The 13,502-nt window shown below is 37.2% G+C and overlaps 1 protein-coding gene across 6 annotated transcripts in view; it reads left to right on the top strand.

Annotated features, from left to right (window-relative positions):
• LOC139964147 (3'-5' exoribonuclease HELZ2-like) overlaps window positions 1-13,502 on the top strand; it is a 51,507-nt gene that overhangs the window by 15,100 nt on the left and 22,905 nt on the right. For all 6 annotated transcript variants that reach the window (XM_071965526.1, XM_071965527.1, XM_071965521.1 and 3 more), the window contains 4 exons: window positions 468-583; window positions 7,086-7,232; window positions 9,034-9,177; window positions 12,679-12,992. In XM_071965526.1, the coding sequence (XP_071821627.1) occupies window positions 468-583; window positions 7,086-7,232; window positions 9,034-9,177; window positions 12,679-12,992 (721 nt within the window). The remainder of the gene's footprint in view (window positions 1-467; window positions 584-7,085; window positions 7,233-9,033; window positions 9,178-12,678; window positions 12,993-13,502) is intronic.

Consider the following 13,502-nt stretch of genomic DNA (forward strand, 5'->3'; position numbering starts at 1 on the left):
GTTTATGTCTTCATAGAGAATCTATGTGAGTGTATTCCACATAAGAAGACGTACTGTTCTTTCTTGATATTGGAACATTTTTGCATTAATTTGTCTTTTTAATTCCTTATCGGTGACTTCATTATGTGATGCACATAAGTGAGTATTATAAATAAATGTAATAGTATGTAATTAGCACACTTTAAAGTCGTGAAGGTTGGATATCTATGATGCCTACAAATTTGGATTAGTAACACAGAGGAACTCATGATGGTTTACTAGAATTTTGTATATTAATTTCTGTGTCAGTTTAATTTTGAGTTATGGATCCAGGGAGGACCTGATACCAAATATTAACTGCAAAAATGTTGTTGCCAAATGTAGGTACATATGCAAGGATTAAAAGTCTTCACTAAAGCGGGCATTCTTATGTTTAGTGGATCAGCCTCTATCCTATTTATTTTGATCATTATTTGTTGCTTCAACAGGAGAGTAGAAGAAGCTGTCGTGAAAGTTGCTGATACAATAGCATGCCGGAATCTAATGAGATATATCTGTTTGCAAAAGCCACTCACAGTTATGAACAATGTTGAAGATCGTGATGGTAAGCTCAAGGTGCATCCCTCAACTGCTAATATTATGTAGATTTAAATAAACTCTCTCAACAAGTAGTTGATTTCAAAGTGAATCAAATGTTAAACTAATAATAATAATATAATAATAAATTATATTTATATAGCGCTTAATATAGCGTTTCAAAGCACTTTACTAATGAGGAAAGAGACAAAGGAAACCATGGAAGAAAGGAAACTTGTCTCTTGAAAATAGAGAGGGAGGGAGGGTCACAAACGTAAAAAGAGAGTTCGTTCCAAAGAGAAGGCACAGCGACAGAAAGGGCACGATCGTCATAACGAGCGCGGCCGCGGGTAGTGGACCAGGCTTTAGTTGCAAATGCGCATGACAGGAAGAGCGAAGCGTAACTGTAGTTGACTGACGAAAAGGAGTAAGAAAGTCAGTGATATATTGAGGGGCAAGCCTGTTGATCGCTTTGTAGGTGAGAAGTAGGATCTTAAACAGGACGCGCTGAGAGACGGGAAGCCAATGCAATGAACGGAGTACAGGAGTGATGTGATCAAACTTTTTAGTGAGTGAGACTAGGCGTGCAGCAGGGTTCTGAATTCTCTGAAGGGGAGCAATATGAGAAACTGGCATTCACATACAAACTATTGCTGTAATCCAGAAAGCAGGAAACAAAAGCCTGAACCAGTCGTACAGTTGAGCCTTGATATAGATGCCTCGTGAGTTTACGAATTTCCAAGATCACATGTATTTTCGGAAGGAGTTGTGACATTTGTACCAATAGTGAGGTCAGGTAGGTTACTCGAACCTCTAAACTGGGAGGTGACGCGGATGACTTTGGTCTTTGAATCGTTAAGGAGTAAACTGTCGCAAGTGGACCATTGCTTGATGTCAGTGATACAATTGGAGAGACTGGTTAGGTTATATCTAATCATTTTGTTTCATGATAATGTCAAGTTGCTTATCGTCAGCATACATAACGTGTTTTACACCCTTTTGTGAATCGATAAGATAACTTAAAGGATCAATACACAAAATGAATTCAAGTGGTCAGACCCTTGTGGAACCCCCAAGGTATTAGGTAAGGAGACGAAAGAGAATCATTTAAGACGATAGTTTGCTTTCGGTCTTCAAGATAGGACTCAAGCATCTTTATAGCCCATCCAGTAATACCGTAGCTTTGCTACAATCTTTCAATTACGATTTGCTGGTCAATTACGTCGAAAGCTGACGAGAAGTCAAGCAAGACGACGACAGCCTCAAAACCTTGATCGATAGCAATGAGCATATCGTTGTAAATTTTGGTGGGAGCAGTCTCGATTCAATAGAGTGGAAACTATGATATGCCGATTGCATCATAGAGAATAGGCCACAGTCGTGTAAATACATTTGCAGTTGCGCAATAGCTATTTTCTCTAACTGCTTCCGAGAAACATTAGATTGACAATGGGTCTGTAATTACCTTAGTCATTATGATTTAAATTCGATTGCTTTAACAGTGGGACAACATGGGCCATTTTGAAAGGTTCTGGAAATGAACCTGATGGTAGAGAAATATTTATAATGTGAGTTTTGTACGGAAGAAGAACGTCAATACAAGATTCCACCAGCCATTTTGGGTATAGGGTCCATTTTGCAGGATTTTGAGGGACACTCCATTATAGTCTTGCATATTTGACTCTCAGTGACAGACTCGAAGGAAGTGAATTCACTAATGCAATCATCACCCAAATCGGTGAGAACGCCTGGACGTGGGTTTTCAACACTGGTGGCGACTGTGTTGACTTTGTCTTAAAAGAAGGCAGCAAAATCGTTACCCAATTCTTCATCGGACTCGTTGTATGAAAAGACTGGATCAGACTTGATAGTGGCCTGACAGCTTCTGGACAAAAGCAAGAGGCTTTTGATATCGCAGGTAGTGATTTCTGTTGTCAGGTATTCTGATTTTGCTTTAGTATACAACTGTCTATGCACCTCTAACCCTGTTTTAATCAAAGTGCGCTTAGTTTCCCTAATTTCTTCTGTGTATCAAGTAGCATTTGGTCTCAGCGAAAGAAATGAGGTATTGTCGAGGAGGTGTTTGTTTATCAGTTGGCAGAGAGAGGAGTAATATTGCACAACTGATTCAGATGGATTCGATATAGACAATTAGTTCGGAAATGAACTTGAAATATCCCGTTTGAACTGTTCTATGTTAAGATTGAATCTCTAAAGTAACCCTCTTCTTTGTTGGGGGAGGACGTTTTACAACATGATCATATGGAAGTTCTCTCAAAATGTTCACGTCAACTATCAAGTCATCACCTGCTCTGGAAATAAGAAGGTCCAGGGTGTAGCCACTCCAATGAGTCAGCTCATGAACGTGTTGCTGAAACCCAGTGGTGTACAAGGAATCAAATAATTTGCAAGCATCAAAAGAGTTGTAACTGTCAACATGAATGCTGAAATCACCAATGAATACTGAAATATTGGCATCAAGCAGAGAACCGAATTCACGTAGAAATAGAGCATAAGTGAGTTTGTTTTTCACATAAGGTGGCGGTCAATATATTGCAAAAGTTTGAAAATGGTAGCCTCTGGAATTCGAACCATGCAGTCAAGAATCTCAAAAGATTTGAAATTCTCGAATTGTCTGATATGCTCTACTTGAACTGAAGGCCAATAAATTATACATATGCCACCTGCAATAGATATTAGTCGAGGTTTTTGTAGAACATTATAGGAGGGAAGGGTAACAGTAATATCGGCGATAATTTTATTGTAGGCGAAGCAGAGCTGGGGTTAGGTCACCAACCGAATGGGGATGACAAGAACCCCAAAAGAAGATGGCACCACTTCTGAGATTTCATCAATCTATTAATTACCCCGTGGGGGTAGTAAGAACAGCCTCAGACCAGATAATTAGCACTAACCGCTGCAACCAGAGTGCTCCCATCAAGGCAACATCCACGCAAACCTGAATCAACAGAAATACATAATGAGTGTATTTACTACGGTAAAACTACAGATATGGTCACTGTAAATACCCTCAGAAAACAAGTTGAATTTACTGCAAAGCTTCAAATTAAAATTTGCATGAACAGAGTAATGAAAGTTAAAACATGTATCATTTCTTAAATACATGCGCTTCCTCTTCCTTAGATCTCGAAATCCCGCTTAAACTACAGAATACAACTAAATGTGGGAACCAACTAAGAACCCACACCAAAAGAAAGCCATCATCGCACAATTTAAGGTAGAATACATTACTCAATGACATGTAACACAGGTGGTATGCAAAATACACTCCTTGGAGTCAATACCATACAGAATACCAGATTATATAGGCCAGCAATGGTGGCATATTCAAAACAAAACTCATGGGATTAGTAACGTAACTTCTGTCTACACGATATTTCAATAGAGAGCCTTGCTTCAGGCTACCTAGCATGGCCTACGCTGACAAATCTCAAATCGAGGAATACAGCACAATAACAACTTTACTTCACATGATCTGCAGAATAAGGACGACATAGCAATGAACTCACCAGCACAACGGCTTTATTCACCAGACAGTTCTCTAAAAACGGAAACCATTACTTCATTACTTTCGTCTACTATGAATATTATTTAGTCAGTTACCAGGCCTCTAATGTGCGTAGACTCGATCGTTTTCGAGCGGGCAACCTGATCCAGCTTGGTCAGAGAAAGCATCGCCTACCTCCAGTGAATGTAGTACAATAAAACAAATTTACAGCTCATCGGTGGGAGAATATTCTAGTAAAATAACCCTGTCTCCAGTAAAGCTGGTCTGATAACATTGCAATAGGCCGAATTTCCTGTAGAAACTACGTCAAACTAAAGCTAAAGCCAACAAGTGACATTAAAACTGGGTAACTTGCAGCAAACAGGGGACTTCGTTCACATGCGGAGAGCTGATGGGTATGAAGTTGTGAGGAGGATGTAAGGCAATAGACAATTCCTAGACACCCTGCCCAGCTGGAGGAGGCGAGGCAAAGGTCTCCCACTTGCAAATAACAATTCAGTGACTACTACGTCTAATAGCTTACTAAGTAGTTGTGGCCTAATCAGTACACTACATTATTATCCCGGAAATCACCCCTGAGCCACGATTCAATTATGACACATATGTCTAAATTTTTATCGATAATAAGATCACATATTGCAGGTGTCTTACCATTTATGGATCTGGCGTTCCAATGTCCAACGCATAGGCATGCGTTTGTTTCTGACAGTTTAACACAACAATACAGTTTCTTACATTAAACAAAAGTGTAAGGGGGTTAGTTTATAAAAGGAAATATTTTTCCGGAGGCAAACGGACGTCCATGATATATACTCCTATGAACAAAAACAAAACAAAAAGCATAGTGACAACAGAGTGACTGATATAGACTATTTCATTAAAACAAAACTTAATACTTAGAAATCACAAAACTAAGAAATCACAAAAAAAGAAATCTATATCATGTTTGAAACACGCCACCATCTTATGTTTTTCCTCACAGTAAATAGAAAGATTCTTCCCATGCATATTACATTGACGTTTTAGATTGCTCATTCATTTCCTGATGAACCAGTTTAATGGAGAGCGCCACCTCCTAAACCTTCTAGATTGGCTGAAGGCAGCTCGGGTTTGTAAAAGACACTATTTTAATTGTTCCAAGACAATTCGTATGTTCCTTTAGACAGATCATCCGTAAGTTGTACTAAATTATCACTTCTAACATCATTTCGATTACTTTATTTGACCTTGAAATTGGCCTCCGAGACGTAACCATTGTTGAATCTGCGCCTCGGTTTTCCACTTCTATACCCACATTTGTTCGGCGAGCAATTCCCAGGACTTTCAATAGAGTCCATTCTTCAGAAGTGAATGGCATGATCCCGTGCTTAATAGATTTATTGATCAGCTCCGTCCAGACATTCAAAATATCCTCGCTTGAGTAGGACGGTAAACCCATGTTGACAACACAACCTAAAACGAAGTCTAGTGTTAACACTAAGACCAGTGTGTAGTGAATGTATGAATGTCGATAGAAACAATGTTGGTAAAACCACAGTTTAACAGCAGTGAATAGTCGCGATCAGCTACTAAAAGTAACCAAACAATGTAACAATATGTCATAGCTCTATATAAAGACTCCGGAAGCAATGTATAACAGCAAAAAATGCGGAAAATCACAACAATAATAAGAGCGAATTAAGAGGTGCAGCCACATGGTAGGGCGCAACCCACCAACTAGCTGGTTGGTTTTCATTCTGTGAGAGGTTTACAACAGTTTTATTTATCTAAAAGTGGTACTAGTTTTTTGTTGATATTGATGAGACTAGGTTGAGCCTCGATTGTTATGCAAACCTAGCAGGACTTGGTTCCGTGCTATGAAAGGTTTGGTAGGTCTAGGAGTTACAACAAAGTAGTATTAGCCCAGAGAGCTCCTGACCTGGACAACATAGATTAAGAAACAAATGACACCAGATGTTTTATTGTATGTATGTATGTATGTATGTATGTATGTATGTATGTATGTATGTATGTATGTATGTATGTATGTATGTATGTATGTATGTATGTATGTATGTATGTATGTATGTATGTATGTATGTATGTATGTATGTATGTATGTATGTATGTATGTATGTATGTATGTATGTATGTATGTATGTATGTATGTATGTATGTATGTATGTATGTATGTATGTATGTATGTATGTATGTATGTATGTATGTATGTATGTATGTATGTATGTATGTATGTATGTATGTATGTATGTATGTATGTATGTATGTATGTATGTATGTATGTATGTATGTATGTATGTATGTATGTATGTATGTATGTATGTATGTATGTATGTATGTATGTATGTATGTATGTATGTATGTATGTATGTATGTATGTATGTATGTATGTATGTATGTATGTATGTATGTATGTATGTATGTATGTATGTATGTATGTATGTATGTATGTATGTATGTATGTATGTATGTATGTATGTATGTGTGTGTGTGTGTGTGTGTGTGTGTGTGTGGGTGTGTGTGTGGGTGTGTGTGTGTGTGTGTGTGTGTGTGCGTGTGTGGGTGTGTGTGTGTGTGTGTGTGTGTGTATGTGTGTGTGTGTGTGTGTGTGTGTGTGTATATGTATGTATGTATGTATGTATGTATGTATGTATGTATGTATGTATGTATGTATGTATGTATGTATGTATGTATGTATGTATGCGTGTATGTATGTATGTATTTTAGATCCTCCTGCTAGCAGGAACTAGCGAAGAAGCCATCATTTGGCTTATCACAGCCGCAAGCTGACCGAAGTCAGTCTCTTAGATTCATGTTTAACGTCCATGATTATGAATTGTCAATTGTCAACAACTCTGTAACTAGACGACATACATCAATCTTGGAGTGACTCCAACTCGGGACCTTATGATTGAAAGTTTTTAGCAACATGTTATTGCTTTAAAACCATGGAATATTACAAATTATTGGTGTTTTCTTTTTCTCTTTCTTTCTAAACTTAAAGTCGTCTCAAAGTACCTTCTGAGTAAAGGGCGAGATTTCAACATTGAGCAAAAGATAAATGTTGAACACATTCTACCAAACGAACCACAGAGGAAAGCACTCAAGTTGGCAATGTCAAATACTTTTTCAGTTGTTCAAGGACCACCAGGTATTACAAAATAATAGTTGTAATCTTCTAGCATTTCACATATTATAAATCAATTTAAGTAATCTTACGTATGTCTAGGTGTTTGACTCTTAAGTGTGGTCTACATTCAATGATCTACCAGGACAAATGTCTCTTTATTCAGAACTCTTTATTAGTGTTTTATGATATTATAAGATACTTGTGAAAATACTAATAATGCAGCTGCTAGCAATCATCATTTCAGATGATAATTAAGGTGAAAATGGTCAAAAAAGTATCGAAATGTTTATTTTAACAATGAGGTGTGCATATTCACCCAAACAGTTCATGAAATGTCTGTTTGTTTCATATCATCTCCAAAGTAGTAAATGAAGAATGAAGAGCCAGTAGAAAATTCGAATTTTTGATATCTCATTGGAATAATTCTGATACAAACTGATTACTTGATTAGCATATTGATCTTAACTCCAATGTGGTCTCAATGATCTTGAAATTTTGCCACATACCAATGTAACTTTCCTGATAACATACACTCTGTCCATTGATAGCATTTGCAGTTTTGTCCCATCCCTTGCAAGTTGAACAAGGTTCTGTTTTAAATGTCTTGCAGGTGGCGAAAGGTATCTATTCATGCGATGTTGATGGCAATCTTTGCCTGTGTGTGTAACACTTTGGCTTAAAAACAGGATAGCTCAAAAACTTAAAGATGGGTAAATTTCATATGTGTATATTCAATGCACTTCATTGAGCAAAAATCCTTCATTTTTTGCAGGGGTCAAATGTCACTTGAGGTCAACAGACGAGAAAGAGTGAAAATGTTGTAAACACATTAACTACAAAAGCAAAACTTAGATGTAATTCATACTTGATAGGTGTATCCATCATTTGAGTAAAGATGATATCTATGTTTTCTGCAAAGGTCAAAGGTGATCGGAGATTAGCAGAGGACAAAGTCTGAAAAAAGTGAAACTTGGAAAAATGGATTCACTTAAAAGTACTCTAGTGCTTCCTGTAGATTTCAAAGGGAATTTGTGGGCAACAGACTTTGAAAGTCTTAAAAGCTAATTGTAAAGGAGATATAACTTTGAAAGTAATTAAAGCTTGGATTTACTTCATACTTGGTATGTCGATCCACCTTATTGAGAATTAACATCCCTGGATTTTTTTTTTAAGTATAAGAATTGTGTGTGCACATGCAGTTGACATGAATTGCCCTCATATACTGTCAACTTTTGACAGGTATCACTAAGTAAGCATGTTGGTTTTCAGGGTTGAGCTGTCCTGGTATATCACTGAAACTGTAATATCAGACTGCCTCACACTATTAGTTTGCTTTCACCACCAGTGACTGCATGTTCATGATTTCATGTAAAACAAAGAATATAAGGGCCTGGATGGATGGTAGACACATCCCCGTTTAAATTAGACTTGACCAATTTGTGCGTAGTATTAGAGGATAATTAATGCATATGTATATAAGGTAAATGTGTGGTTAAAAAAATCCCAAAACAGGTAAGTGGTTTTGGGTAGTTTAGCATTTTTGTGTGTTTGATATGTGAAATTAAAGCTGTTGGTAGAAGTGTGCATTAATGTGTTGATATATCTACCCTGTGTATTTCAAAAATTGGGTTGAAATTTTCGGATTTTCTTCGTCTAAAATACTTGTAAAGATAATTTTAATTGGCCCATATGGTAACCTCCACATTTTCCAAGTTTTGTTCATATTTTTATGTTCTACTGTCATACCTTATCAAATTTGACAAAGTATAGTGAGTCATGTTGATTAATTACATTACAAGAAGTTTTCTTCTTTTTCTCACAGGAACCGGCAAGACCAAGACTGGAGCCATTTTGGCGTACTACTTCAGTCAGATGAACCGGTCCTTGCCCTGTGACTTAAGGTCGGGCATGACTCCTAAGATACTCTACTGTGGTCCATCCAACAAGTCTGTTGATGTCATCGCTGGTATGGATGAGGCTTAGTGGTGGTTGCTTTCAATTGGTTCCATACTATGTAATCAAGTTTGCGTGCATGCGTATCTGTGTATATATGCTTGTAAACATAACGTCTCAAGAACCGTTAGCTAGCTGCAGTTAGAGTTGATACTTGGCACAATATACCCCGCAGCCAAGTGATGGTTTCAATAGTCTGGATTGTATGCATATATACTAATGTCATTGACCAAGAGTAGATATATTCCTGTTTGGAATCTGAGCTGCATGAAAGTCTAAAGAACAAACAGCCATGCACATTGGATGTGTGTGTATGTAGCGCATAAACATTCTGACTAAGCGTATAGGTATGCAGAAACAGTGTATTGTAACATTTAGTGATTACCAGCATGATTTGCACTGTACATTACATGATAAGGTGACTTTTGTTCACAGTGTCTGTCTAGGTTAATTGTTTTATATTTAGAAACTATATATCATCTTTTGTTTATTTAAAGACTCTTGGTCAAACATTCCAAGGTCCCGTACATGGATGGGAAGCAGTTGATGTCACAATTACATGTATTTGAATGATTTCTATATTTTCGAGTAGGAGTACAAACATATTTACCATGAGTACTACAAGTCTGGCAGAGAACTACCTTTCATTCTTAAAATTAAGAAATGTCATTTATTAGGTTACAAATAGAAAACACTAATTTTCTGGACTCCCCATTTCAAAGAACCCTTTTTTCTCAATCAGGTAAATTGAAACTCAAGCAGATGAGTAAACATATCCTCAATTAAGAAGCATCTCACATAGTATTAAACACAATAAGATGCTTGTGTCTATACAGAATGTGCATGCTAACACCTTTTGGATGGCCGAACAGGGACTCAACCAAGGAAAGAATGATCATGTGGCACTCAAGTTTGGACCATTTTACTAGGGTTTTTTTCTTAAAGAGGTTATGAAATGAAAATTTGTCATATCTTGGAATGGTTTATCTACATTACGACAACACCACCCATACACAACTTTCAGTAAACACGGCTTCAAACGCCAGAAATTCGCTGTCCAAGTATTCCCTAGAGACCTCTCGAGCTACCACTCGTGAAAAAAAGCAAAGCTGCCCACCGCAGTTCATCTGACGTCATCAAAAGAACCATTTTAGCCAAAGCCGACTCCCCGCTGTTTACCGATAAGGCGTTATACAGTTTACTACATGTAACCACAACACTCTTCTCATCAATTTAAAATGTCTTCTCCCGAATCTTCCGATTCCGAGGAAATAGGACTTCACCTCTCAGGACAATCGTAAGCTTAGACGAAAATTATTTTCTTGAAGAAGAAGAGGAGGAAAAAGTTTTCGAGGTGATGAAGACAATATCGGTGTTAGTCCCTATCAAATGAGCCCCTTGCAGAAGAATTGTAAAACGATCCCGATGGCCGAGACGCGTCGCTGCCGATCGAAGTCCCCGAGCAAAACGGTTGGCCGACCCTGAACCGAAACTGGTCGGTTGAGCACAAACAAAACCACCGTTATTAAGACCATCATATGATTTAATTTATCTCGAATGTCGATGATCCTGCTACTTAACTAGAATTTTGTGTCTTACAGTGCAAGGAAATGTGACATTCTGTACAGTGCAACCCTATAGTACTAGTAGTGGTAACATGGGGTATAGATCTACCTAATATACTTTGTATAACAGGCTCTCCCGTGTAATTGTATCATCCAATTGTTACGTAAATCACAACACAACGCCAGCTTTACCACAAAAGAACACATGCAGATCTAGTATTGATTGTTCTAAAACCAGCTGGCTTTAAGATTTGTGCAAAACATTAGGTATCAAAGAGGCCTAGGATATGGTCATAACAAGTAATTTGGCAACAGTATAGGCCTACAGGCACTCGTAACGCTGTGTATGTGTAGTGTTTTGAGCGAGTCATGTTCAAATTCTTCGATTTCTGTCATCTTTAGAAAAAGCTTGCAGTAGAAATCCGTCTTTACTTGTGGTAGAGCAACCTGATACCACATATCGGCTCGGCATCTTTAACAGTTACGAGATAAATTTACGTAAAAACAAAACTCCAAACACCAAATCTCAATTACTACGGAGCACTGCAACAGTGTAATGTTGTGTGTTCTCAGACGTTTAAGAATGTAAACATAGCGTCTCGGAAGTGAGCTGAGTTCCTCGACTGACGTCACGCCGCATTACCGTAAATACAACAATTTTTAGAAAGTTTTTATTACCCTCGAGTTTTTGATCGTTTATTCCTCAAGGATGCAAGCTTTGTTTGACACAAATTGGGTATCATTAGAAAGCTACCAGTGTACAAAATACGATGATAAAGAAAAAGTTTTCCATTTCATAACCTCTTTAAGAACTGCTTATTGGGAAGTACAAGAATATGTCAACAATTTGTAAACATCATTTAAATCATAAAAATACATCCAGATTGTAGCAATTATTAAGTCCCAACATCATATAGGGCACTTAAAGATCTGCTTTATTGACTCCAATTATAGCACGCTATAGCTAGGAAAGTGTTTTGATTACGTAATCGGCCTGCCACGGTCATAAATTGACCTCAGTCTTTACAATTAGCCTGCATAGCTTCTTAACACCATTATGCTCTTTGTGTAAAGACTGTGTGGAAATATGTTCATGTCTAAAGTATAGTTAATCATGCCGCGTTCACACAAAGACCTCATACAAGAAAAACTATGTGGCAGGCGTTGCAGAATAATTGGTAAAAATAGGTCATTTTACGACCAAGGCAAGCCGATTACGCAATCTCAAGAAACTTCCCCTTGATAGCGTGCTATATTTGGGGTCTATACAGCAGACCTTTAACACAAATAATACCATCACAGAACACCTGTCTTTTGCATTATACACTTCCTTCTAACTCATCCTTTACCTCAATGTATCTTGTATGTATTCTTGTATTATATATGTTATGGAGTATAATTCAAACTATGTCAATTGACATAGTTTGACATTAATGTCAAGCAAGTATAGTGCTGTAATTAATATTTTATACAACATTATACAGTTGCTACAGAGATGTTAGTTAAGATATAGAGGCGTCATTACGAAAATGATGCGATGTATAGTGGTTGCGTGAAATACGTACATAGCCCAGCTATAGCCTAATAGACAGTTTTGAATTTTGGAAAGGACTACATCTGCCAGTACAAGTTACTCATTAATGTATCAGTTTCTTCCGAACAAACAAGGACAGAGCACCAATGTTTATGTTTGAATTTTTATTTTAACTTAAGGTTTCAATTATTACTATTTCATTATAATTTGGTATTATTTTTTGACTAAGTAACTACATGTACATGTGTATGTGATATATATATATAGAGAGCTGAAGAGCCGGTTAAACTCATTCAGGATTCGAATCCATGCTTAGTCACCTCACCTGGCACCAAATCCAAAGACCAATAGTACGTCCAGGACCTACATTTTTACTTAACAACAATTAACACTGCTCCATTATTGTTTCTCACAGAGTACTTGAAGTCGTTTATGCTGGCGACAGATGACTTCAGTATCGTTCGAGTTTACAGCGAGTCAATCGAGCAGCAAGATTTTCCAATACCTGGCGAGAGCAGTGCCGAGAGAAAGTTTGAATCGAAAGAGAAACCAAAAATGGATCCTCAACACAGAAGCATCGCTCTCCATCACATGATTCGAGCCAAATCTAATCCACGTGCTCAAAAAATAAATGCCATTGAACAGGAATTCAAACATGGTCCAATTACCATTACTAAAGCTGTCCAGAGAAAAATTAAAGAGCTCAAAAAACAAATTAAATTTGCAATGGTAACTATTGATTCTAAACTTGATTGCTTAAAGTTACTTTGAGTCTTTCAACTCCTTATCTCCTCTAACAAGATCATTTCCTAGACAGCTTTCAAATTTGCTGTGAGTGCCAAGAACTAGCAATTTTTTACATTAATTGTGGTGGATGTTCCAAAGCTCACTTTCTATATGTAGCCTGTCAATTTTTTTTTATTGTACTTCTAAGAGTTCTCTTCTCACTGTCTACTCCTTGTAATCCCTAGTTAGAAATGGCTAATTAATCAAAGAAAAAATTACACAATTCCTTATATTAAAAGTCAAGCAATGTTCAGTGGTGGTGCATCGAGTCAAGAAAATGCTATTGAGCACAGATAAGTCTTAAATTTCCTTTTAATAGTGTTGACATTAGGAGCTGTTCAAAAGAATGTTGAAAGTTCAGGAGCTGCAACAGAGAATAATCAACAGCTATATGAGAAAGCTTCCATTTCGTTTTTCAGAAGGTTTATGTTAGTTAGTTAGAACCAAGGGAAC

The sequence above is a fragment of the Apostichopus japonicus genome, chromosome 22 (assembly GCF_037975245.1).
Source record: "Apostichopus japonicus isolate 1M-3 chromosome 22, ASM3797524v1, whole genome shotgun sequence".
In the NCBI taxonomy this organism is placed as follows: Eukaryota; Metazoa; Echinodermata; class Holothuroidea; order Aspidochirotida; family Stichopodidae; genus Apostichopus; species Apostichopus japonicus.